This window comes from Galendromus occidentalis, unplaced genomic scaffold, assembly GCF_000255335.2.
Source record: "Galendromus occidentalis unplaced genomic scaffold, Mocc_1.1 scf7180000075789, whole genome shotgun sequence".
In the NCBI taxonomy this organism is placed as follows: domain Eukaryota; kingdom Metazoa; phylum Arthropoda; class Arachnida; order Mesostigmata; family Phytoseiidae; genus Galendromus; species Galendromus occidentalis.
In genome coordinates, this window is record NW_003803779.1 from 42,714 (window position 1) to 68,666 (window position 25,953).

The 25,953-nt window shown below is 54.2% G+C and overlaps 5 protein-coding genes across 5 annotated transcripts; 3 read left to right on the top strand and 2 right to left on the bottom strand.

Annotated features, from left to right (window-relative positions):
- Window positions 1-466: 466 nt before the first annotated feature.
- LOC114828520 (circumsporozoite protein-like) lies at window positions 467-1,502 on the bottom strand. The gene is made up of 3 exons (XM_029112976.1): window positions 1,490-1,502; window positions 634-1,082; window positions 467-547 (listed from the first exon to the last, which is right to left on the bottom strand). Exons 1-3 carry the CDS (start codon window positions 1,500-1,502, stop codon window positions 467-469), a joined length of 543 nt encoding a protein of 180 aa, XP_028968809.1.
- A 14,954-nt stretch (window positions 1,503-16,456) lies between these two features.
- Window positions 16,457-17,986, top strand: LOC100899590 (casein kinase II subunit alpha-2). Its single transcript, XM_029112978.1, has 6 exons — window positions 16,457-16,542; window positions 16,633-16,779; window positions 16,921-17,113; window positions 17,218-17,383; window positions 17,496-17,865; window positions 17,962-17,986. The coding sequence occupies exons 2-6, from the start codon at window positions 16,646-16,648 to the stop codon at window positions 17,984-17,986; spliced, it is 888 nt and encodes a 295-aa protein (XP_028968811.1). The 5' UTR covers window positions 16,457-16,542; window positions 16,633-16,645.
- Window positions 17,987-18,054: 68 nt separating this feature from the next.
- On the top strand, window positions 18,055-19,131 carry LOC114827989 (uncharacterized). Its single transcript, XM_029112974.1, has 2 exons — window positions 18,055-18,094; window positions 18,218-19,131. The coding sequence occupies exon 2, from the start codon at window positions 18,348-18,350 to the stop codon at window positions 18,843-18,845; it is 498 nt and encodes a 165-aa protein (XP_028968807.1). The 5' UTR covers window positions 18,055-18,094; window positions 18,218-18,347; the 3' UTR covers window positions 18,846-19,131.
- A 226-nt stretch (window positions 19,132-19,357) lies between these two features.
- Window positions 19,358-21,243, top strand: LOC100899308 (cytochrome c oxidase assembly protein COX18, mitochondrial). Its single transcript, XM_003738177.2, has 7 exons — window positions 19,358-19,744; window positions 19,909-20,019; window positions 20,127-20,233; window positions 20,318-20,459; window positions 20,572-20,690; window positions 20,814-20,924; window positions 21,001-21,243. The coding sequence occupies exons 1-7, from the start codon at window positions 19,537-19,539 to the stop codon at window positions 21,175-21,177; spliced, it is 975 nt and encodes a 324-aa protein (XP_003738225.1). The 5' UTR covers window positions 19,358-19,536; the 3' UTR covers window positions 21,178-21,243.
- Window positions 21,244-21,432: 189 nt separating this feature from the next.
- On the bottom strand, window positions 21,433-25,033 carry l(2)gd1 (lethal (2) giant discs 1). Its single transcript, XM_003738180.1, has 10 exons — window positions 24,745-25,033; window positions 24,393-24,633; window positions 23,953-24,301; window positions 23,615-23,839; window positions 23,317-23,526; window positions 22,569-23,186; window positions 22,336-22,490; window positions 22,022-22,154; window positions 21,783-21,929; window positions 21,433-21,669 (listed from the first exon to the last, which is right to left on the bottom strand). Exons 1-10 carry the CDS (start codon window positions 25,031-25,033, stop codon window positions 21,433-21,435), a joined length of 2,604 nt encoding a protein of 867 aa, XP_003738228.1.
- Window positions 25,034-25,953: the final 920 nt, after the last annotated feature.

The following is a 25,953-nucleotide window of genomic DNA, read 5'->3' on the forward strand; positions in this document are numbered from 1 at the left end:
TAGATGTAGCGGTCGAGCCTCCTGCACCCATGGATTCGGTCCTCCAGCTGCTATGGCGGGGGATAATCCTCCGCCCGAAGCGCTCGCTCCCCCTGCAGATGTAGCGGTCGAGCCTCCTGCACCCAGGGATTTCGGTCCTCCAGCTGCTATGGCGGGGGATCCTCCTCCGCCCGAAGCGCTCGCTCCTCCAACAACTGCGGTGCCCGAACCGGCCCCGGTCGCGCCGGGCAGAGTGGCCGCTGTTGCTCCGGCTGCCCGGCCTTGGAGTAATGCTCTCGATATCGCGGACGCCCTTGAGTCAGCCACGGCGCGTGAGCTTGGTTCCAATCCGGCTCCGGCTGCTGCTGCTCCCGCGCCAGCTCCGGCTCCGATATTTGCTCCAAGTCCCGCATTCGCTTCAGCTGCCGCGTTGCTTCTCCCGAACGAGCCAGCGCCGAATCCCCGGGATTCTGATTCGGCTCGAGCCCTAGCTTCGGCACTGGCTCGACTCCTGGATTCCGACCAAGCTTGTGACTCCGCGCTGCTGCTGCTGCTCGAACCGCCGCCTCTCGGGAAGTCCAATCCATTGTTGGAATTCACGCTTGCTATGGCATTGGCATTGGCGTTCGCCTCTCCGAAATTCGGTCTGCTCACGATACCGCCATTGGCATTCACGTTCGCGTTGGCATTTGCATTTGCGTTCGCATTTGCATGCACATTCGCGTTGGCATTGCTGTTTGAGTTGCCACAATCTCCGTTGAGCAAATTCATCGACGCGCAGCGATTGGAGTCCATGTCCGAGTTGCCGTTCCCATTTCCAATGAAATTTCCGTTTGCGTTCCCGTCGAAGTTACCGTTCGAATTCCTGTTGAAATTACCGTTGAAATTCCCGTTCGGATTCACAGTGCGGCTGTCGAGTCCATTGCCGTTCTGGTCGATGTTCGTGTTGATGTTGTTATTTTGGTTGATATTGGTGTTGACGTTCTGGTTTAGGTTACGGTTGAAATTATTATTGATATTCGAGTTGATTTCGGTGTTGGAATTGGAGTCTTCGTTGACCAGATTCGTATGCTGATTGATCACGATTGGGGTCGGCTCTCTTGCTGGAGTATTGATGATAGGGGAACGTCTCTTATTTCGGGTGAACCAACAATACTCCTGTGGAGTTTCCGCGCCTAGAGCGCCAATCACACATGAGACAGAGATGAATAAGACTAGCTTAATCATTCTCGAACCGATCCCACGACTAAGTTCAAAATAGGTCTGTCTGGTTTTTAAAGTGCTTGCTCCGTGACTTGGAATCGTCCGGTCCATGATTAGCTCGATCTTGATAACTCAGATAATTTATGTATTCGTCGCGTCTATATCCGTTCCGGAATCCTCATTCTGTGCTGGGATGATCGCTCGATTCATCCCCGGAGATACCATGTAGACGAATTTATTAGACTGAACCGAAAATCTCGGACGCGATCCGAGGATAGATCCGACCCAATTGAGGAGTTCCACTCACAATCAGATATCATCGTGATGGAAGTCGAGCGTGATGCATATCCGATCCGCACACGAGTTTTTTTTCTGAACAAGCAAACTTACACTCTCCTTAGGGAAAGAGCTCTATTTTCAGAGGATTTTCTTATTCACTCCGCTCAGACATGGGACCGCTCGAAGTACGTTGCAGGATCGGCGAGCTCGCCGATCGAGCATATGAGCAGTGCACCAAGGTCGCGCGCGGGCTTCGGGGTGAAAACCCTGCGTGGTTTTGATTCAGATGCGATCAATGGAGAATTCAGAGAGAAAATCGGTTCGACAATTTTCCGGAGCATTCCGCAATCCTTCTAGCGACACGATGCAGACCAGCCCTGCCGGACCACGGCGCTTCTATGGAATCCTGCGGCGGGCATCTCGACGGCTGGAGCGACAATCGAACGCGGCATGACCAAGCCAGGTTTCTGCGTGGTGTGTGAGCCGATGAGAGACGAAAGCAAAACTCCGTCTCCGACTCTCCGACGCATAGTACGAACTTCATACTCGGCGGCCGGCTCGCAAGCCAGAGCGGACTCTACTTGTGATATCGCCGCGCCGCCGGTTCGTATTCGTCAGAGGCTCCACCAATCCGCCGATGCCCTCAAGGACCGATCGATGTCTCCCCCGCGGCCTTCTTGATTTCCCCCGTCAGCTCCACCTCTCCGAATATCAAGCACTTGCCCCCCCCTTGTCGTGTTTGCGTTGGGAGAAGGCTGCCAGCGGCTCCTCCTCCTCCGCCAGTAGCGTATATAGAGGAGGGGGGGGCGAGGGGGCCATCGCCCTCTCGAAACGCCGCCTTCGTTTATTGCGGTCTATGGGGATCATCATCATGATTCTGCCCCCCCCCCCCAAAAACCTTGCTGCGCGCCCACCCCCTCTCCGAAAAAGTCCTATATACGCCTCTGTCCTCCGCTCAGGCCTCCAGTTCCCCGTGTGTGTTTGGGCCATGCTCAGTGGCGTAGCCAGGGGGGGGCGGACTAGAGCCCTCGACTTCAAGGGCGAATCCCGGGGTAAACCTCCTCCCCCCTCCCCTCCTCAAAGCCCCCCTCCCCCTCGGAGGAATCCCATATCCGGCCCTCCTTGATTTGGGCGCGGGGTCCGGGGAGCGCTAGCTACTATTCTCATCGTTATCCCAGTGTTCGGAAGTCGGACGCTCTGTAGTTTCAAGGTGGACCACCTTCTCGCTTCGGACCGTCGAGGTCACCACCGATCCGGACACCCGGAATGTTCAGAGCACTGCACGAGACGGGATGAGAGCCGAAAAGTAATCCAGAAATCGGACGGGAATCGACGTTAGAGGCTATCCTCCGTCACCTAGGACCCTCTCCTTCGCTATCATATCGGGAGACTCCGATTCGGTTACTTAATGAGTCTACGCTATTCATCTGCCCAAGGCCCCGCGTCCCATTGCGTTCTCCCAATGTTTGCTGCCTAGGATCTGATAATGGAGTTGAACCTTATCCAAACGGTGCTTTCTCGCTCGTCTTTCAAGATTTTTTCGAGGAAGAGAAACATGCTTCATTCTTTCTAGCTTCGCTCATAGGGAGAAGTCAGCGAATGACCGATCCCGCCGACAAAGACCTATGCGCATCTCTCAGCGGGATAGCAGACATAGTCCTTAGCGAGCTACAGATCTTCATTGATTTCTCGTAACTGAGGTGAGCGTCGCCTTTTCGTTTTCATGAGCTAATTATTGGCTCTCTACGGTGAAGGTTTGAGGCAGATCATATTAAAACTCTCGGAAACCCATTTCTCTTCCCAAATGACACCTTGAGCATCGCTATCTTCCGGAGGCCTTATCTCAGGGATGCGTCATCGTAGAAAATCGAGAATAGTCGCGATGGAGAGCTTATAATGAGACTACCGGTAGACAGGGCTGGGGGATTTCGCTGAGAGATTTCAATTCTCCCACTCAGAAGACTTTGTAGTGGCCTCACGGAAAACACGTATGATGTCGGCCGTGTGCCGCTCGTGCGTGGCGTTTATTAGACAACGGCTCAGCCGCCTTACCGGCAGCGGGCGCGTCCGTCGGTGGACCGAGACTTAACTCCAATACCTAATACACTACAGACTTTCACTCTGACTGGTGAGATTTCAATCTTACCGAATCATGTGTTTTCGCCCCAACGTGTCATGAGAGTGAGCTCGAGTCCGCGACCAGCGGTGAGTCGTGCTAGTCGACTGCCCGCAGTAAATCTTGTATCATGAGAGGATTCTCGTGGTACGAAGAAAATCCCAAATTCGCCCGCTCAGATCCTGCACTGACTGCGCTGAGGGAGGAAGTCGACAAGAGACGTCGTCCTCGAGCCAGGAGATGTCTCAGGAAGAGATTTTCATGGTGACAATCTATGACTTTTCATTTATTCATGTTCTTCAGTTCCTTCGATTCTATGGAGGTGGCCTGTTTCTTAAGACGTCGATTCCCTCCTGTCGGGATCCGCCCGATACGGCACTCGCGAACGAGTCAGGGCTCGTTTCCATTTGATGAATTCCGACAAGTCTCCACGACTGGTTCCTTCAGGACTTGTAGAGTCTCGTGACCCGCTGACATAATCTACACGGCTGAGTTGTCTGCATGATGTCGGAATCTTCCGTAGCCTTCTGGCATCGATGAACGTCTATGAGTGTGCAGGATGACTGGTGTTCCCGATAGAGATTTTCGCTATGATTCCTCGGTGCCCCGTAATTTTCGTGAAGTTGACATGTGCTCCCAGCTGCTCGGATCTGGCCGAACGGCGTGATACTGATACGTTCCCTTTCAACCTCGACCAGCTGCGCCAGCTGCAGCGTTCGCCGCGGCGTGGGACCCTCCACTCGGTGCACTCCCAGCTCCAGCCGCGCCGCTGACTCCTGCTGCACCTCCTCCCGCAGCTGCGCTTCCTCCCGCACCTGCGCTTCCGCCCGGCGCTGATCCTCCTCCCACTGCCGCATTTCCGCCTGCGGCCGCTCCTGCTGCTGCGCCGGCTGTCGCTCCAGCGGGACCAATTCTACCTCCTCTGCCTCTGCTTCCTGCCAATGCAGCGGCATGGGCGGCAGCTGTGGCTCCTGCTCCTCCTCCTCCGAGGGACCCAGCGTTACCAGATGCTCCCGAGCCCCCATACGCCGCCGAGTTGCCGAAGGCTGCCGCATTTCCAAACGCCCCAGAGCCACCATAAGCACCAGAGCCACCGGCAGCTCCCGTTCCATACGCTGCGGCGGATCCGTGTGCCCCTGAGCCACCACCGAATCCCCCCGCGCCTCCATAAGCCGCGGCGTTCCCGAATGCTGCCGATCCACCACCGTTAGCTCCTGAGCCCCCGAACCCTCCCCTGGCGTTGGTAGCCGCCGAGCCGAATGCACTTGCCGCGCCGCCTCCTCCATGTGCCACACCAGATGCTGCTGCCGTCGCTCCAGCTGCTGCTCCAGATGATCCAGTTGCACCCGTTGCTCCCGCTGCACCCGTTGCTCCCGCTGCACCCGTTGCTCCCGCTGCACCCGTTGCTCCCGTCGCTCCCGTTGCTCCTGTTGCACCCGTTGCTCCCGCTGCACCCGTTGCTCCTGCTGCTCCAGCTGCTCCAGCTGCTCCAGCTGCTCCAGCGGCTCCCATTGCTCCCATGGCTCCCATTGCTCCCATCGCTCCCATTGATCCGGGAGATCCGGGGGCGCCCGTGGCGCCTGCTGAGCCGGCCACACCTGCTGAACCGGCTGCACCTGCCTGTCCGGCGGCGCCTGCCGCTCCGGCCGCACCCGCCGCTCCGGCAGCACCCGCGGCTCCGGCTGGTCCCGATGGTCCACTTGGGCCCGATGGGCCAGTTACTCCGGCCATTCCAGCCATTCCGGCCATTCCAGCCATTCCAGCTGCTCCGGCGGCCCCAGCAGCCCCCGCAGCCCCAGCAGCTCCAGCTGCTCCTGCCGCTCCTGCTGCACCGGCAGGTCCAGCCGGGCCAGATGGTCCGCTTGGACCCGATGGGCCAGCGACTCCGGCCATTCCAGCCATTCCGGCCATTCCAGCCATTCCAGCTGCTCCGGCGGCCCCAGCAGCCCCCGCAGCCCCAGCGGCTCCTGCTGCGCCCGCGGCTCCAGCTGCTCCTGCAGCTCCGCCGGCTCCCGGCGTTCCCGGAGCTCCAGGTGCACCGGGCATACCGGGCATTCCAGGTGGTCCAGGTGGTGCGGGAGGTCCTGGGGGCCCGGGTGGACCACTGATGCCCGGCATACCTGGAGGACCAGCCGGACCTGCTGCGCCGGAGGCGCCAGCTGCTCCTGCCGCGCCCGCAGCGCCAGCCGCTCCCGCTGCTCCGGCAGCTCCCGCAACTCCCGCTGCTCCAGCAGCTCCAGCAGCTCCCGCGGAGCCCGTAGCTCCGGCGAAGCCGGATGCGCTCGCCATTCCAGCACCGCCGGCCGCTTGAGCCACTCCCGAAGCACCGGCGACCGCTCCGGCGGCTCCTGAGGCGCTAGCTACCCCCGGGCTCGTGACGGCTCCTGCGACTCCTGACGCGCCAGCCATCCCCGCACCACTCGTAGCTCCGGCACTGGCTGCGCTTGCTGCTCCGACAGCACCAGCAGCCCCGGTGGCGCCAGCAGCCCCGGTGGCACCAGCAGCCCCGGTGGCACCAGCAGCCCCGGTGGCACCAGCAGCCCCAGTGGCACCAGCAGCCCCGGTGGCACCGGTAGCACCGGTAGCCCCGGTGGCACCGGTAGCCCCGGCGGCACCAGTAGCCCCGGCGGCACCAGTAGCCCCGGCGGCACCAGCAGCACCGGTCGCACCAGCAGCCCCGGTGGCACCAGCAGCTTCAGCAGCACCTGTCGCTCCGGCTCCCTGGGCTCCTGATGCCGCCATCGCTGCCGCGGAGGCCGATGAGGAAGGATAGCTATTGTAGAAGCTCACTGCAGGATGATGAGACTGTTGATAGCCTTGATAGCCGTGAGAGGCCAAGTTGTGAGGTTGGCTGATTGTGCCACCGGCACAAAGCAGAAGAACTGAAACAATTAGCTCATTCATTTTGGCCGAGGCTCAAACTTTCGCTGAGACTTATCGTTCGATCCGCGCGCGGTCTTTATATAACACCCGATCCGTGATCGAAACGTAATCAATCAGATCTCTAGGAATAGTTCCATTCAGTGAAATTATTGACGCGGGCTCTACCCTTTCGATGCCGGGACGAAGAGAGTCCCGTGTCTGACTCGCTGAATGTGTTCCCTTGTGACCCGGACGCAGTTAGAAAACGAACGCAGACGCGCTGCCCCTCGTCGGCTCGTACACGCTTGGTCAAAGCTGAATACTTGATAGTCAGAATTTGCTCCAAAGAAGGGATCAGGGGAGCTGCCCAGACGGATTACGAATGATTTCATTCCGTCTTCGAGACCGTCGCGAGCTCAGTTCGGCTGATTTGGAGGCCGGAATGACATTCAATGATCTTGAGATGTCCACCACATGGGTATTCGGAATGCGGGGGTGTAGAAGTCAAGGCAGGCCAGCGATCGCAGGAGAAATTCTCCGAGGCATGGCGAATACTGATACCCAAGGCTACTAGGAAGATTCGACTGCCCGATCATCGTCCTATCTGACATCATGTTTATTCTCCGTCCTCATAGCTAACGAATGCGCGACTGAATGCAGGAATGACACTTCCGCGGTAAGTTCATTGCGGGAACGGTCGCTGCTGAATTCCACGCTCGTCAGAAGACCCGATCCGGGGAATGTACCGCGTTCGGTTGCATATTCCTTTCCTATGCGTGGCTGGCTCCATCGCGAGCGACGTGACGCCCTCGACATTTTTCGAGATCTGCGAAGCGACCTAACACAGCATTCTTTTCCAATCGATTGACATGGGTATCGATCTGCCGCTGTTGCTCATCGACCCGTGTTTTATTTCCGCGCTCAGTGTCAGCGCATTTCCCGATTCAAGCTTCCAACTTTAAGCCATGAAGCCGGAAGAGCTTCTCTGATTGCTACCCAAATGAATAATCTGCTTATGCGTTGTTCCCCTATCCATCAAATGGAATCATTTGTCGCTTCCCTCCAAAGAGCCAGAATTCCCTAGATTGTCCACAGAGTAAATCGTTGAATCCTGAAGTCGCACCGGGGACCACTCCCGATATCACGGGGGAATTTTCAGGAGGTCGCTCCACGACTTGTATCAAAAGGAAAAGCATCGCGGTCCTCTTGGAAGAAGCAATGCAATCCGATTCTTCGGGGTCGGGAGCGCTCAAAAATCAATTTCAGACTTCGTGAGACCGGGCTGGCGCTAGAGAACGAGATTCACTTACGTGATATGTCGGGGAACCCCTGCCCGGTATCCTCACCCACCTCAGAGCCTCAGAGCCCTCGCTTTACCGAAGGAGACTTTCGCGACATCATCGACGGCATCTCAATCGGGGAACTGGAAAGGGGGCTCGATGTGCCGATGAAGAAGTCTCTATAGGGAATACCATGTGGGAATTTATTCGTTCTCGGTATGCTTTGTCGTTTCTCTACACCCAAAGGTGACGTCCTGGCATCGCTCTGACGTGTGAAGGATGAGTTGTTCGCTCGCATTCATGTTCATTACCGCTTGCGGTAAGTAGAGTTTGATGGGGCCGTGGAAGCGGGGGGTGAGCTGTCCAGAGAGAACATGGTGATCACCGGCGCTGACCCGGCGACTTGGTGCGCCGTGGCTCCAATCGCGGTGCCTTGAGGAGAATTCGCCCCATTCGTAGTCGTCATTACTACTGCATTCCCAGTCGGGACCGAATTACCAGTCGGGACCGCATTCCCAGCAGGAAGCGGTGCAATTCCGGTCACGACAGTCCCGGCGCTGGACGCGGCTACCCCGGTCCCGTGCGGAACCGAGCCTGTCATGGTCCCAACGGACACCCCCTGGAATCCGTCCGGGCTCTGGTAGAAAGTCACCCCATTGGGTACAGAAATCGTCTGCACTTGCTGGGGCGCCGCCCCGGTGGTAGCCGCCGCTTCAGCGGCTGCCCGGGCGGCTGCCATCCCGGAGGTGTCCATTTGGCCAAAAAATGCGAACGGATTGGGAATCATCATGGCTGGCTGAGCTTGCGCGGAGCTGAGCAAACAGAGAGAAATAATCGACTCGATCATTCTCCTCGAAAGTTTCATGATAACTAAGGCATGATTCGGCAATAGCGACTGTCGTTTTATAAGATGACGTCCGTGATCGGTGCCCTATTAATCAAGCGACTGTGGGAGGCTATCCGTCTCTGGCCCCGTTCAAACGCATGATCTTACAATCGGTGTTGTTTTGGACCACGGAATGGAGGTCCACCGGTACAGAGTTTAGCTCGTGTCTAGACCGCATGCTATATCCCACTTCCCCTCGAGAATGATGTCGCCTTGATTGAGCTATGCAGCTTCCCTCATTCTTGGTCGTTCATGTCTTTCGTGACCGACGCTGAGATCGCCGGTCTCCATAACGATCGCGAGAAGTGAGTAGGTACGTAGGTGAGTCGTTCAAAAAAGTCATGGGAACGACAACACTCTAGTAGAGGGCTTTAATTATCTTTTTCATTCTTCTGGTTGAATGGCGGAGCCTTCTCCCGAGAAAGACCAGTTGGTACGGCTTGAGCTTGACCATGTCCAGACATCTCCAAAACATACTGAAAGTAGTCTGTCACGGATGTAGACAGGCGACAGCCAAAAGCTTCGCCGCAAGGCGGCACTCTTTCCATGGGCGGGCTAGGAGAGAACGCTTTCCCTGGGGACTCTCACCTCGAAAGGCGAGTCTATCTATGGCATGAGGGTGGGAGGTTCCGAAAAAAAGACAACCCAACTATTGATGTCCCGTGTGGGACCGACGCCCGAGCTCAAACTCGGCCGTAAGAGCGACACAATCTCTGTGCGTACGATTCGCTTCCCGCGGGGATTCGCGCTCGAAAACATACTGAACTCTGGAAATGTTTGGGATCGTTCCTCCTGTTCTTGCTAGGGATGTTTTAAAAGGAAGGTCTGTTATTTGAAGGACACGACGCTCGTGATCTAGGCGCAATCAATCAATCGTCAGTCGCAATCTTCCGTCATGCGAGGTTCCCATGCTTAAAACGCCGCATTTAGTGTCCACATACGCAATGAACACAAACAATTCTTTCCCCCCCTCCCGACATCGATTGGGCGAGGCGAGCGGAACGCGCTCAGACGAATTGCGGAATCTGCTAATTAGCGATCTGCCTTGTTGTGGGGAATCGTAAATCGGATAATTCTCCTCGACATCCGATGTCGATCTCTTCATTTAGCTCCTTGAATTTTCTCCCTATGTGACCCATCGTCGCAATGGTTCCGAATATGTAAAGCATATCTCCAAGAATCACTCACAGGCGAGAAGCGACCGCATGGAGCCGAATTACTCCCAAGACATCTGACCTAAGTCATGGATCTCGCTCGCAGGACGGCGGATGATTCTCGAAGTTCAGTAGTGCTGATCGGTCACTTTACCAATCCGCTCACTCGGGCTCATTTATCGTTTATTTATAGATCCTTTCGAGACAGGAAGGATGGATACACGTATCGTTGCAGCATCGGCAACCCACGCAGAGCCTCTGTCACTTTTCGTGACTCATTAAGAAGTCCAATTTATTCCGTCGAGAATATTTTCGGGATGTAGAGCGGAAAAACTGGGCCGAAATCGACGCAGCGGCATTTAAGGCTTGATGGCGGCGAAACTTCGGGATCTTGGGGCACCATCGGTCAAGATAGGGGCGAGGCTGATCGCACGAAGCTGTTCAGTGTGTCTTCACCTTATCCACTCGGCTGTGCGCCCGAGTTCAATACAGTCGAGTGGATATGTTCCCGGATGAATGAACGGATAACCGTGGCGTAATGAACGGATAACTTCGGCCTAATGAACGGATTTTTTTAATGAAATGATGTGTTCGGAAAGAGTTTTCTCCATTCTGCCACATATTCAATTCTCGATCGCGATCTCCACACTCCAGCCTCGATTCTCGCACGCAGAATGAGGACGGTTCCTCCGAGGGGGAATTTGTGTAGTGGAACTCGCTCTCTAGCCCATGTCGATAAATTATCCTGCGTCCGAATATCTGAAGCCATAGGCCATGAAGATACAAATATCCTAGCTACTCATTCTTCTATCGCCTCTACAGTTCAGGGCGGAAGTGGGGAGGAATAGCCACTCGCTTGTCCACTTTAGCAGCATGCTATGACGTCCGTGACAAGGTTGGGATGTGGCTTAATTTTCACGATACGAAGACGAGAGATATGGGAAGTGCGTGAGATGCTCTAAATTTATGTTGTGCGCAAAGGACCTCTTCTTGAGTGAAACTGCCCCGGTCAGGCTGACCGAGAGGTCCCCGCTTGACGTTGTGGAGGGTGGCCAGCTGGTCGGCTTCCCTAGAAGTCGACAAGACGGACTCGATTTGAGTGGGGGCTCGCGAGACTGGATGCTCATATGTCTGGAGACTCTGATTCTTCCCGAACTCCAACTATCGCATAGACATTTTTCAACTGGTGAAGGCTGAGGAGCCTTCTGGAACATACCTTCGATTCAAGACGTCTCGTGCCGCCGAGCAAGCCTCCCTCCATTTTCCACAGATATTTCAAGCCTCAAATGCAGGCGGTTGCTCCGGAAACCCTTCCCAGTCTTTCATCAGAGTCCGGTCACTAACCTCATTGCGTTGTACAGATAAACCAGGATGGTCAGCACTAAACCCTCAAAAACTGCAAGGGAGCGCCATCGTAGATTCTTGTAAATCAATACTTTATTGCAAGCTCGGAATTCCTCTGTGGATTAGATTGTCCGATCGAGACTCCTCAGACCTACCTAAACTGATGAGTCCGGTCATCGACGCGCCAGGTCGTAAGACAGTCTTTCGCGCGGAGAGGATGGATCCCCCCTGCAATCGTGAAGCCTTAGAGCAAGTCTCCGAACCGATTGAGGAATCGGAAGTTCTCCGGAGTAAGTCGATGCGAAGTCATTGGTATGAAATAGTCATTTTCGCTCAATCTTATTTCTATCACACAACTCACATCAACTAACCGATGACGTTGGGAATGTGGAGCTTACGGGTATCGTGGCTCGGCTCGACGCAGGAGATGTTTTCGAATCTCCCGGGACTGGGAGACCTGTAGGCGTTGGCGTTGTCCACTGTCCCAGGCCCAACTCGGTTGTGATGATCTGCATTCCTGATACCGATGTATATGACGCGACGGTCGTGGAGTCGGAACCAGCCGGGGTTGAGCTGGTGTCGTTTTGAGAGAAGTCGGGATAGCCGGAAGTTCCGTTGCCCTCGATGGCAGTCTCGAGATTTCCAGCCGCGCTCGACGCGTTCGCCGCCGATCCGGGGAGCTCGGGCTGGACGGGAAAGTCGGTGCCGTTATTGACGGAATCGAAAAGCGCGGAAGTGCTGTTGCCATCCAACGTAAACTCGTTTCTGCTCGACGTAAGGGCGCGCTCGGAATCGGTGGTGCCGTTGGCAATGAGATCCGAATAATCAGGAGTGGCAGTGGCATCTTCGGGGACGGTTGTCGAGGAGTTGGCGAATGGGTCATCTCCCGGAACGGATATCGCGTGCTCAGTGGTCGTCGCGTCGGCAATGATGTCGCCCTTCATGGTGGGCGCTGAGTTCAGCGGGAACTCCGTCGTGAGAGGTCCGATGCCGGCAGGAGCTGCGGAGGGGCCGGGCCCGTATCCGGAGGCGACCACGTCATAGCTCATCGAAGTCGTCTCGTACACGATCGATCCCGTCGGGCTTCCAGGTTGGGCTTTAACCTCGGATTCGATTGAGGATTCGCCTTGGAGTCCTTCAGCATTCGGTATCGGAGATCGGTCGCTTGGACCACCGGGATGCCACGTTGTCGATCCCTCCGGACCTCGGATAGGTGAGCCGGTCGGACTGGAGTCGGTGGACTCAAGTGGATACTTTTCGGTGGCTGCTGTCGGTTGAGGGATGACAGCTGAGGCTTCGCCCCCATCAATTCGGCCAGCTGGGGGCAGGGTTGAAAGTCTTACAGGAGATTCCACAGAAGAATCCGTGAATCCCAATCCCGGTGACGATCCGGCTGGAGGATCTGTGACCGACGGGGACTCCCTCGGGGAGCGCGCCGGCGACTCTATCGGTGACTCTACCGGAGATGTCGACGGCGACCCCATCGGGGATGCCATCGGCGACTCCACCGGAGATCCTGGCGTCGACTCCTGCGAGGATCTTGTTGGCGACTCACTCGGAGATCCTTGCGGCGACTCCATCGAGGGTCTAGTCGGCGATTCCATGGGAGATCCTTGCGGCGTCTCAATTGGAGATCTTGTCGGCGAATCTCTCGGAGATCCCAGCGGTGACTCGATCGCGGATTTCGTTGGGGACTCGATCGGGGATCTGCTCGACGACTCCACGGGAGAACCTGTCGGCGACTCGATCGCGGATCCCGTCGGGGACTCGATCGCGGAACCCGTCGGGGACTCGATCGCGGAACCCGTCGGGGACTCAATCGGGAATCTGCTCGCTGACTCCACGGGGAAACTCGTCGGCGGCTCTTCAGGGAAACTCGTCGGCGACTCCACTGAGGATTTTGTCGGTGATTCCCCGGGATATTCACTAGGCGGCCCCGTTGGAGTTCTTGTCGGCAACTTCCCCGGCGAATCGCTCGGTGATCCCCTCGGAAAGTCTTCCGCGGAGTTTCTAGGGGAGTCTCCCGGCGATTCCCTCGCGGAGTCTGCGGGAGGTTCCCTTGAGGCGCCCTCCGGGGACTCTCTAAGAAAGTCTTCCGGCGCTTCTCTTGGGAAGTCTTTCGGGGATTCCCTCGGAGACTCCTCGGGGAGTTCTCTCGGGGATCCTCTTGGGTACTCTTCCTGTGATTTCTTGGGAAACTCCGTCGGGTATCCTCCCGGGGATTCTCGAGGGTAACCTTCCGGGGATTCTCGAGGGTAACCTTCCGGGGATTCTCGAGGGTAACCTTCCGGGGATTCTCGAGGGGAACCTTCCGGGGATTCTCGAGGGGAACCTTCCGGGGATTCTCGAGGGGAACCTTCCGGGGATTCTCGAGGGGAACCTTCCGGGAATTCTCGAGGGTAACCTTCCGGGGATTCTCGAGGGGAACCTTCCGGGGTTTCTCGAGGGGATTCTTCGGGGGACCTCCTCGGGGGGTCTGGAGGAGATTCTTTCGTCTTGGATCCTCTTGGAGAGTCCGTCGGGTAAATCTGGGGGGATTTCGGCGGAGATCCATTCGCTGCTCCCTCCTGAAGGGCGTTCGGAGATTCTGCTTGGGATCCCGCGGAGGATCCCGCAGAGCTTCCTCGAGGAGAGCCGCCCGAATTTTCAGCTTGAGGTCCGGCTTGGTGCTCAATCGAGGACTGGGATACGAAGTCCGATTGAGATCCCGAACGGGAGTCGCGTTGGTCTCCGGATAAGGGTTCTCTTTGATTCCCTGGCGGAGATGTGGGTTGATAAGCAGGTACGTTCGGGGAATTTTTCTCCGCAGTCGAGTTGGATCCAGACGTATCGGGGCTTTGTACCGGTAATGGAGAGCTCGATTGTTCTGTTCCGGACCCGGATCCGACGCTAACGGGGATACCCTCATTTTGCGTCCCTCTCGCTGGAATAACTCCCTCGGTATGATCGGACCTCGCCGCTTCCTCTGGGGGAAACTTCACCCTAGCGCTATCGGCCGCGAGTCGTATCGACTCGGCAGCTTCAGATATCCGTTGTAGCTCCTCGGCGTGCTTATTGTCTTCGGAAATAACTTTCGGCTTGTTGTCCTTCGTCTCCTTGATGCTTCTCAGCTGTTTGTCGAGTTTGACCTCCTCGAGGAGTCTCAGGGCTTCCGCGAGTTTCACTTGTTCAGCTTGCTTGAGGAGCCAAGCGTCCCCTGTCTCCTGTAGCTGCTCTCTGGAGACACTGCTCGAAATCTCACGTGCGGGTGGGAGGATTTCCGGGCTCAAGCAACCGCCGTCAGCTCCTCGTACACAAGTAGCACCTCGATCATCCCAGTAGTCCGTGGCTCTATTGTCTGAACCCCTGAATTGAGTCCTACCCCCGTCCGGCCCGTCGCGACCCGATTCGATCAATCGGTTCTGATCGCCAGGCGAAACAATCCGTTCTGAATCCACTCTCCGGTTGCGATCATCGACCAGAGAATCCTCCACTCTGGCTGCTTCGATTTGCTCCCTGTAATTCTCCATCATGGCACCGCCTGAGTCCGTCAGCCGGTCCCCGTAGTCGTCTAGTCTAGTTCGATCCACGTGACTCGTCTCCGCCGGATCCGAGGACTCGATCGGACTCTCATTGGTCGGCAGCTTGATCAAATCGTCCTCGTCAACCTCATCTATGGGTCGCCCGGGCTGCCATAGGGGTGTTTCAGCTGGAAAGTCCCCGAAACGCTCCTCGGCTCTGTTCACCGGTGGTAAGAGCGGATTCGTGGGGGGCTGCGGATTATCGGCGAAACCCGAACCGCCTCCGAGTCCCAAGGAGATACCGGCCCCTAGGGTGAGCCCAGGCTTGATTCCCACTGAGAGTCCAGCCGCCGCGGGCGCAGCATTCCCGCCAGCGGAATATGCGCTCGGGAGTGGATTCCCGCCTGGAAAGGAACTTTTTCAGTCCCTTTGAGTCTGACAAGAGCTTTGCAAATATGCTCGACATATCTGGAGAGAGGATATGTACCTTATTCGATTCTTCATTCAGCTAGGTTCCTACTCGAGACGATATGATATTACCTCTGTCGAAACCAAATCCTGAGGTTACGTCGGTAGTCGGGGTCTTTGGACGCCGCGATTGGGTCCGCGTCAAAGGATGTCTGAGGAAAGATTTCGCGGGGCTGTCTGAAACCGAAAATTCGATTTATGTGGCTGGCCTAGTATAAAAATGAATCAAACCAATTCGGATGGTGGAAGGATAGAATTATTTTATTAGAAGTAAGTGAGTCGATTCCGAGCGAATCATGCGACAGAGTCTCTCAATTCTGCCCTGAAATACTAACATCGGTCCGCGAGTGGAGGAAACCTGAACCTCCTAGTGAGAGTTTGAGCCGAGCATCGAGGGAAACAAGTCAAACTTATGAAGAGAGTCAATACGATCCACTCCTTCATTCTGACTGGGGATATGAGCCAAAGCAGCTGAGCTTCTCTGAGAAGCAATAACGGCAATCTTTATGAGACAGGGTTCGTGATCGAAACCTAATCAATCATATCCCGAGGGCCTTTATCCGATTTCACAAACATTTCGAGTTCGAGCTCGGACGACGCTGTTCCGAATTCTGAATGCGCTCCCGATAGACAGGAAGTGAATCGATCCTTGGCGCGAAGATTCTGCGGAGAGATTCACAGAGTACTTTTCTTCCAGGTTCATGGAGCATTGCACGAGGGGACAAAGTAGCTGGCTCGAGCACATCGCTCATGCCGGTGGCTCTGGAGCCTGTTTCCATCGATAGGAATGGAAAAAAATTGACTCCCGATCGTCATGAACTCTGGTGGCTATAGATCCGATCCGTCTGAGACAGGCTTCTAGGTCTACATGAAGAATTCGACGCGGAGCCCGGAATCTCACCTTGAGGCTGTATTCTACGTTATCTCTCGCGGCGGGAATCCTCGAACGTTGCATCCGGAGTCTTCTAAAGTCTAATTCGAGGAATTTTCCAGGAAAAAAGCTTCCCTCGTGTGTTGGCGATCTGACAGGAGCTCTATATTGATGCCGAAAGGAGAAATTAGAGGGGGATTCGGCATAGGGGCGACATTATTCCAGAGGGCTGAGAAGCGAATGTTGCCCGGATGTGCCGCTCAGAACTGATTTGATAGGGCGGTCCGCAAGGGATGAGTGTTTCTATGATGATCCCTTGAACAGCCTGTTCCCTTCTTATGGGGGCGTCGCATGAAAACTCAGGTCAAGACGCGTACGCGCGTGACAATTTCTCTTTATTCGGGAGCGTATCAGAAGCCCGCAACAAGAAAGACTGAGAAGATGTGAACGTTGATGAACGTTGCACAACAGGGAGATTCAGGATCTTACAGGCACATGGTGAATGATGCGCGCTGCAGACGCCGTGTGATCATCGCCTTAGGGTAAACCAGTGTAGGAGTTCGACAGGGAATCCGAGCAAGTCCCTCCAGTTCGCCGCCCGTTGAGTAATTCAGAATGGCCACTATATTGAGTGATCGATCCGCGAGAAACGCGGGACGAAACTCTCACATTAGGGATCGTGCATTCCAGATCCCACGAAGCGATGTCAAGGACCATCGCAATTGCTGAAGAGAAGAGACGACCTCCCACCATTCAGCTACCCAGAATTCCTACCGCCATATGCTACAAGCGACCTCTCGAAGTACGCAATCACGAGACGAATAGAATAATCTTCGGGTGAGGTCCTTGGAACTCCCAACGCTATTCCTTCGGCTCGACGGAATCTGGATTTTCGCTTCCCGAGTTGGAATCGGCTCTTTGTTTGAGCTTCAAATATATCCGCAAGAAACTAGATTCTGAAGTATCGTCTCCCCCAAGCGATTCAGACAATTATCAAATCCTTGAACTAATTGGACGAGGGAGATACTCCCTTGTGTACAACGCTTTCGATTCATCGAGGAGGGACTCGTGTGTCGTCAAGAAGCTTCTCGATGAAGACACAAATAGAATCAAGCGAGAGCTCAGATATCTGTCCATCCTCAAAAGAGGTCCGAACATCATCCGCGCCCGGGTGAGCTTGAAAACGTTGCGTCTATGCTAAGAGTGGAGCTTCAGAGAGCTCAGCTACACGGGCAGCCCAATCGTATCATGCTACTTGAACCGAATACCTTCTAGGATGTCATCCGACTCGATGTGGTCGGGGAAAAATTCAAATATGGCGTTGTCTTCGAAAAAATCCGAAACGTAGATTTCCGGATCCTCTATAGACAATTCGACGCTCTAGAAATTCGCTACTACCTCTATCAGCTGCTGAACGCTCTGAGTTATGCCCATCATCAAGGTACACTTCGCTATGCCCAGCTTCCCGGCGTGGATTTCTGTTTCTTCCGATCGTACCCCATTTTGGATGATCTGAATGCAGGATGACAATGAATGATTGGATCCTTTCCCAGGGATCATGCATCGCGATGTGAAACCAGAGAACATTGTCATCGACCCCGACGCCAGAAACCTGCGTCTAATCGATTGGGGTTTCGGAGCGCTTTACCTTCCCGGACAGGCCTATTTCTGCGGTGCGTGCACGTTGGCCTATCGAGCGCCGGAATTACTGCTAGGCTATCGCCATTATGATTACTCGATGGATATGTGGTCTTTCGCCTGCGTGGCCGCGGGAATGATGTTTCGCAGGGACAGATTCTTCGAGGGCGTAGACGAACGAACGCAAATGCAGATTATAGGTCGATTCCTCGGGAGGCAGATGCTCGATGATTACCTTCAAAAGTACCACATCCGCTCGGAAGCGGCACAACTAGTTGGACAAGAGTGAGTTCCTCGGTCAGAGAGTGATCGCTTCTTCTTTCACTTGCGACTGTTCGAAAGGGTCCGGAGGAGGAGAAATGCCTGGATTTTCATTGAAAGGGACTCGATGCTCGATTCGCAGTGAGAAAGGCATAAATCTCGAGGCTTACCTGAGGCCGAATAATGTGGATACCGCCACATGTACAGCATTGAAGCTCTTGAGGGAACTCTTCGTCTTCGATCATCGGAAAAGGTTTGTGGCTCCGATCGCGTCCTTGACCATGACGACTGAATGACTCTTATCGACAGACGATACCCGCTCCCTATCTGTCTCCCTCCCTCAACGATCCTAAGTCATCCTCCGATGTTCCATCAGGCTCACCGCAGAGGAAGCGAAGGACCACGACTACTTCGCTCAGATAAGACAAGGCCATAGTCATTTTAACAGACAGGCTGGATGCTCGAATGAAGGGGCCGGAGCCCAAGTGGAAGCAGCTGCTGCGAACATGGAGCAAGAGAATTTGGGAGACATCATCCTCAAGAGTCCCGAAGCCAACCGTCATAAACGAGCGCGAGATGACGCCGATAGCGATGAGCACCAAGGCCCGCCACCGGTTTTGAGTCCATTCAAAGCCTTCGAGGCACCGGCCGGAAAATCGGGGGAGCTCTTTCCGGATCTCATAGAAGTAGCGCCTATCCCCGAAGATATGGCCTCGATGAATAGATGCAGCAGTCCAAATCAAGCGGGACCGAGCCATCGCGAAGAGGAAATTGAGGTCGTTCCGCAGGATGTCTTGATGGACTCGTCCTTCGAAGACGACAACACCTGGGATTACTTCGAAACTAGCGCAGAAGACGAGGATAATACCGACGATGCTGTCGAAATGGCTGAGGTTGGAGATATTTTGGAAGAGTCTTCAATCGAGGACGGCGAGATGAATGCTGATGCAGATCAGCGACCGCCGGCAGAGAACGATCCCGGGAATATTGAGCTCAATGAGTGATCTCAAGGGCTGGAATCCGAATTTTCGCGATATTGAATTCACCACACGCTCTGACCATTGATTCTACAGGGGCCTCTTCTCATCGCCGAATGAGTTCCTGACGCAGAAGAATAATTATGGAGTAGATCATTGATACCCACGAACGCTCCTTCCGAGAAAATTATACATTAAATGACTGATTTATGATCTCCAAGATCCAATGGACTGAATGATGAAAATATACATCATTCTCGGAGAACAATAATAATAAATGATTATGTCATCTAATCCTGGATGACGCGAAGCAGGAGAGATCCCTCCTCTCTCACCTTCTTCTGACTCAGAAATGCATTACCAGTCATCGTATCACTCCATGCTACTGGGAAAGAATTCGATGCATGCATACATAGTCATTGGTTCAGAGGTCACACATACGAGTATCAAGGTCTCAATGCCGTTCGGCCGAGTACGACCGCCCGCGCCGGTGCGGCGGTGGCTCATGAGTCGGGTGCCGTCTGCTCTGGAGAAGTAAACAGAAGAGTGCCGGTCCGGGCGCAGAACTCAGAGATTCGACTTATCGTGAGAAGCGGAAGCCCCTTCTAGGATGTGCGACTCACGGGGAACTCGAAGTATGCTCTCTCGCTCCGGAACTGATTTTCAGTGAATGAGGATTGAGCCATAGCTCATCTCGAGTACTCTGCCGGGAGCAGTCATGTTAGCGCGCACCGTGAGCGCCTCCGCGCGCAGAGCTCTCCGTCCACAACTGGGTTTTCGGACTGATTTTAGAAGCTCGGTCGTTCTTCCGATGGCGCAGAAGAGAAATGCATCTCAGTCTGCACCCTCCTGGCTGATAGATGTATTCGAGAGTCCACCCGTGGTGTTCGCGGAGCAGACCCTAACGAAGATTCACGAGCTTTCAGGTTGGCGTATTTCGGCAGGATTAACTTGAATTGAGCCTTCCCAGACACGCGATAGAGACAGGAAGACTCTCGAATAAGGGATCAGGCTGCAGCTCGATGCTGTCGCCATCAGATTGAACAGTAGTGTATCCTTCATGATTTTTCCCCTTCTCCCCCCTCACCAGGACTTCCGTGGTGGGCGTCGATTGTCATCTCAACGATAGGAATCCGAGTGTTCGTCACATTCCCCTTGGCCATCTACTCGGAAGCGAACCTTGCGAAACTGGCAAGCTTGGGTACGACAGAGTCTTCGACGTCCCTTCTCACGCGTCGTTGCGTCATTGATTTCGATCCTTGAACTTGGAGATCCCGAGATGGAGATCTCACGCGAAGCTATTTCCAGAGCCCGAAGCCCGGGAGATTAACCAGATTCTCAAGGAAGATACAGTTCTGGCGAAACATAAATTCAATTTGACGGAACAACAGGCGACGAAGCTTTACAGAATCAATGTAAGCTCTCGTCTCCTATTTTCGGCGTAATTCTTCAAGATCCCTTGGCGTCTCAAGTACCGCTCGAGACTTCCATCTTTATAGCTCAAGAAACAAATGGGACTATTGATTGAACGGAATAACTGTCATCCGGCGAAGAGTTTCTTCTTGTCCCTTTTCCAAATACCTGTCTGGGTCAGTCTGTCTTTCGCCTTAAGGGACATGGCATTCGCGGGGAAATACGGAGGTGAGACCGACTATCATGCTGTTCGACAGACCGGACAGGAGTGCATACATATACAATCCACAACCCATAAACATCCTCATCTTTGTTGCTAAATCCATAAATCTGGTCACAGTTTATGAATACATGTCGATGTCTACGGAAGGAATTTTCTGGGCGAAAAACCTTATCCACCCGGATCCGTTCCTCATTCTCCCGGTGATGACCGCCGTGATGAACTTGACAAACACTGAGGTCGGTCATCATGAGCATGAAGTGCAGCCCACAAATACATAATGTTTGATATGTACTCGAGCTCATCGAACGCCCCGGAGACCCCGTAATCGGTGATGATTTCTGAAGTGAATTTCATTCCAGCTGTACCAATTGAAGAGTAATTTGCCGCGAAGCAAGTTCCTGAAGATCTTTCATAACTTCTCTCGGGTGGCAAGTGTCATCGTGATACCCGTGGGTCTCGTGATGCCTTCGGTGAGTCCCACTACCGGCGCGAAAGACGAGAGTCTTCGAGTTGTCACGGTCTAAAGCGAATATCGTATCTTCGCAGGCAGCATGTCTGTACTGGTTCTGCAGCGCCTCGACAGCCACCGGTCAACAACTAATTCTCCTCTCTCCTCGCTTCCGACGACTCGTACGGATCCCTCCGAGTCCGAAAGAAGATCCGACGCCTTATTCGACGATTTGGAGTAACTTCCAGAGTCGGATTCTTCGGAGGGGGAAATGAAGCTCGAATTCCGGACGGATAGAACGATTGTGAATAAAACGTTAAGAAACAAAGCTTTCCCACAACCCGCGATAATAATTGATCTCGGATTGCCCCATTTAGCTATTCAGGCCAGCTCTCTAGTGTATTAGAGAATATGGTCAGGCTTTATTCGGGCTCTCATTTGACCGAGCTGAAGTTTATTTCCTGACACTCGCAAAACCATCGTGGAAAGAACAGCACTTCATTTAATTCTTGGAACAGCGAGCTAGACATTCAAGCACCGATGATCAACCATCTTTCTTTTATCTCTTCGATCTGCTTCGTCGAAAACGGTTCGGACACCCGAATTTTGACCTCGAGCTTCCCGCCGGAGTCCTTCCTCCCGTCCATTAGGGGGAAGACGTCGTGGATCTCACATTTCGTCTCGAGGTCCGCCAATTTGATCGACGCGACCCCTATCAGTCCATCTGCTCGAAGGAATCCCCGTTTCGACCACACCTCTATCTTGAGCTGTTGAGAAAAAAAAATATTCCAATTCCTCGCGCGCTTGCTCTGTGCAGATTATCGGATTCGAGCTCGTAAGAAGAAATTACACCGGGGACATCAACGCCCCCTCCTCTTACCTGTATTCTCTTCAGGACTCTGATGAAGCTCCTTGAGTGGCGTACAACTTCAAACGAGCAAGTGGTGTTGTATTCGGGATTAGTCGTGTCCTTCACAGTATATCCCCGGTAGCTCTGAGGGGCTTCAGCACGGAACGGGAAATCGATCTGGAAATTCGAACAATCGAGTAAGGGATCATTCATTGCATTTGCTGTCGCGGATTTCTCCGATCAGTCATTCGCCTCTATACTCCTCTGACCTTGACGTAAGTGTCGAGCTCGTTTGGTTTACCAGGGAGTGTTATGCCTCTTATCACAGAAACTTGCATCTGGTTCTCAGGAACATCGTGATTATGGCGGATGATGGTGAAAACTCGATCCTCGTAGCGGAATCTGGGAAGTAACAGAGACATATTCACCATCATCGCGTTCATTGGGTGGTCCGAGGTTGGGGCCTCTTTTCCCGATCTCACGACGGGTCTTCCCTCCGCTCGGTATGCCTGCTCGCAGGATCAATAGGCTCGTTCTCCGATATTTCGCCACATTCGATCGAAGTCGATTGATCCTCACTTACACGGGTATACTATCGCCTCTTTTCCAGCTCGCTTTGAGTACGCTGAGGTCACGTTTCGTATCCAGACCAAGTTTCTCGAACTTGGTTCCCGAGGACACGTCTCCAAGCTTAAAGAAATTCTCTTGGTTTCTGCTGCAGGTTTCGAATTGAGCCACCTATAAGCGGAACCCTGTTAAGCGAGAGCATCGAACTCCCATGTTCCCAGGCCCGGCGAATCCACTCCGGACACTCACCAGTTCTCGCTCAAGGGTTCGATAGAGTTCTTCGCTATCGGCCGACAGTTGTTCGCCACTTTCCTCGGCCTCGAGCACTACGAAGTCTTGCTGCAGTTGGGGAGGTATCGGAATCGTGCTCAAGTCCACCGGGAGACCGTTTTCGGTGGCTTCGATCATTGGCTGGATGCCTTTGCTCATCCTAAGGTAGACCATCGCTTGTTCTTTGCTCGCCCCGTTTTTTAGAGCCTCCTTTGCAGCGTCGCGGAACATTGTCTGTCTCTCCAACAGAAATTGCTTCTGTTTCTCGAAAGTCACTGAAAGCTGTTTTTTGATCGACTGCTTAGAGGTGGTAGGCGCGGGCGTCGGCATGGGCCGCGGAGCAGCTGGTCTCCCTGGTGCAGATTGGGGTTTCGCAACCACGCTCGGAGCGGATCTTTGGGGAGCTGGACCCTGGCTGGGGGGTTTGGGCGCGTCCAGCGGAATCGGACCAAAACCCGGCGGGGCCGGTAGATCGGCAAAATCGTATGGCTTTCCAGCTTTCTGGGCCTTGATTGCGCTCTTGTAGTCCTTAAGGATGCGACCGATACGCCGTACTTTACTACTATTATTTTCAGCCTTTGCTTGAGCTTCGGTTTCCTGCAAAGGGGAGGAGTTTTGATGCCCGAGTACCAGACGGAAAAAAAGCTTGTCCGCTTCTCCGATGGTTGGTGTCGTCGGTCCCAGATTTATGATCCGCGAATAGTGATTGACTGAGCTCAGAACGCACCTCATACTTGGCTAGTCTCTGCTCGAGAGCCTCCAGGATAGTCTGGGCCGCAGGTGGAGCTTTATAAATACTTGGGTCTTCTTTCACGTCCAAATCGTAGTCCTCGGGATTTTCGGCCCTTGTGGGTTGCTTCGATGGTTCGGGGCCTCCGGGCACGCCCGGTGGTGGGGGCATTCCCGTTAGATCGACGGGTTTTCCTTCGCTCAAAGCCTGGATTCAAGTTATAGGATTCGCTAGAGCTTGGCGATTCCGCAGGAATCTCAGCGGTTTCATGCTTGAACGAAGAAGGCAGCTGTACCTGGATGACGGAGTCGAATTGTTTGGCGATTCGGACATATTTGAGAGCCTGCTCCGTATCCCCCCTATGCTTGGCTTCCAGTGCTGCTTTCTTGTATTGGTCTCTGCGGAACATCAAAAGACCTTTCTGGTCACTCGGTTCTGTGGGTTGAACAACCGGTCGTGACTGAGAAGCAGACGGTATTTGAGGTGCTGGCCGCGACGGAAGAGGAGCGGCCGCTGGCGGCTGCAAAGTCAGATGTTTTACCAGAGGATATTCATTAAACGCTTTCGGTCACCGTGACGCTTCCAATGTTACTCTTTCGGGACGTTTCGGAAAATGCTCTTTAGGTCACCCACCCGGGGCGCAGGTCTCGGTGGAGGTTTGGTTTCCACCTCCTCCTCTTCGAACTCGGTTGGGTCGAAATCGTCATCCGCTTCGCCCAAGAGATCAGCGATTTCCGGAGGTGGATACCGATTCGATGCGGACCTTGGCGGTATCAACGGTGGAGTTTCATCCATTGGCGAGGGCTCAGTCATGCGCGCCGGCTGAGGTCGCTCCTCTTCGAGGACCGGAGCCGGCTGCTCGATGGGTACATGCTTCGGTTTCGGAATAGCAACGGGTGGCGGGATATCCGCCCCCAGAACGGGTTTCCCGAGCTTCGCTGCTTTCAGCTGATCTTGGAGAGTCTTGATCCCCCGCGAAAAGCTGAAACGAGAGCCTCCGTGACGATTCCTGTCGTTCCGAAATCTTTGTTCGCCCTGGCGGAGCTGAAGATGAAACGACCCCGGCAACTCACCGGCGGGCTTTGCTGATGTCGTTCAGGTCTCTCGCCGCAGATTCCGCATCTTGGTAGTTCTTGAGGCGGATTTGCAGGACATCCACTATATCCTGAGGGCTTGGATCCGCCGCGGATCGGGAGGCTCCGTCCATTGGAACCGTCGGGGGTCGAGACACCGCTTTCCTGCTGGGGGTCTCTGGCGGACTGGATTCACCCAGCTCGTTGAGTTCCGCAAGGAGCTCCTCGTCGTTTTCGATGCCTGTCACAGTAAGGAAAAATTACGCGAGAAGAGATCGGGGTTTCTTTGATCGAATATCCGAGAATCAGGTGCGACCATTGCGAAGATTTCTGATTCGGAAGCATCTCCTACCTTCGTAATCACTTTCGTGATCGCTCACTTGGTCCTTCATTGCCGCATCGGCCATCGCTGTAATTGTCGCCAAATCGGTGGGTGCCCTTTTCTGCTTAGGCTCTTCGCGCTTCCTCGGAGCTCCGCCGCTGATGAGAGCGTTGAGCTCAGCTTCAAGATCACCATCATCCCCGTCATCGTCGTTCCCACCATCGTCATCGAAATTCAGATCATTTATGTCCAGCAGACCGAGATTCGCGAGGTTCATGTTGCCCGAGAGACGACCCTTGGTTCGCGGTTTCTTAGACATCTTGTTCTCCCAATCCGGCTCTGCGCCTGGCTGCAAGAGAGAACGAAATTTTCATCCAATCCCAGTGGGCTTCTGACCAGTCCTCAGCTCCCGGACAAATATCTCGGTATCGGGGTGAAGTCGCGAGCAGCAGTCATTAGCAGTAGTGTCATAAATGGCCCTTGCACATGACGTTGCTGTGATGGGCGGAGCTTGCAGACATCGGATTCCCATCAGTCGAAACGATAGGTCTTCAATTGATTTCGAGACTCCACAGTCTATTCAAAAGGCGCCTCATACAACGATGGCTGTCATATGATCGCTCTGAAATTCTCCAGGATTGTCTTGCTCGCTCAGCATCGAAATCTGTGACCAGGGATTTCACAGAGTCCCAGTCCAATGACCTTTTTCGAATGACAAGGTCACATCCAGAGGTAGTTACTCATGATTACCTGTCAGCAGAAGCGTCGATGGCACTCACAGATGAAGTTTTCGAACGTTGTAGTGTGACTCATATGGCAGGTCGGTTTTCGTCGGTGCCGCTTCCGAGTTTTAATAATTTTCGGAAGCGGAGTGAACTCAGCGGCGCGCGTTCGTGTCAGCATCGAGGAGATCCCTGAGCTTGAACATCGAGCTCGAATGTTTCTAGGGAGGCTGCTCCGCCGAAGAGGGTAGATCCATCCCTTGTTTCATTGAAGTCTGAATCGAAATAGTTCGCCCTCCCCCATTTCTGCGGAATAATGCGGTACCGCGTGACTTTCCTGCGATCTCTGCGGATCCATAGATCTCCTACTAGGGTCGGCTGCCGTATCATTTTCCTACGAGACCGACCCCTTGCTCGAAGCTTCCCCACGATACCCTATTAGTTTTCCATACGACGGCGCGAGTCCGACCCCATCGACAACTCACGGCATTGAAACAGATTCGTCGCGCCTGTGTGA

Coding starts and splice junctions, on each gene's coding strand:
- LOC114828520 (XM_029112976.1), bottom strand. Junction 548..633: donor TGAATGCCAATGGCGGTATC/GTGAGCAGACCG, acceptor GGACTTCCCGAG/AGGCGGCGGTTCGAGCAGCA.
- LOC100899308 (XM_003738177.2), top strand. CDS start 19,537: ATGTTAGCGCGCACCGTGAGCGCCTCCGCGCGCAGAGCTCTCCGTCCA. Junction 19,745..19,908: donor GAAGATTCACGAGCTTTCAG/GTTGGCGTATTT, acceptor CCCCCTCACCAG/GACTTCCGTGGTGGGCGTCG. Junction 20,020..20,126: donor TGCGAAACTGGCAAGCTTGG/GTACGACAGAGT, acceptor AGCTATTTCCAG/AGCCCGAAGCCCGGGAGATT.
- LOC100899590 (XM_029112978.1), top strand. CDS start 16,646: ATGTCAAGGACCATCGCAATTGCTGAAGAGAAGAGACGACCTCCCACC. Junction 16,780..16,920: donor ACGAATAGAATAATCTTCGG/GTGAGGTCCTTG, acceptor GTCTCCCCCAAG/CGATTCAGACAATTATCAAA. Junction 17,866..17,961: donor GCACAACTAGTTGGACAAGA/GTGAGTTCCTCG, acceptor TTTCATTGAAAG/GGACTCGATGCTCGATTCGC.
- LOC114827989 (XM_029112974.1), top strand. CDS start 18,348: ATGGAGCAAGAGAATTTGGGAGACATCATCCTCAAGAGTCCCGAAGCC.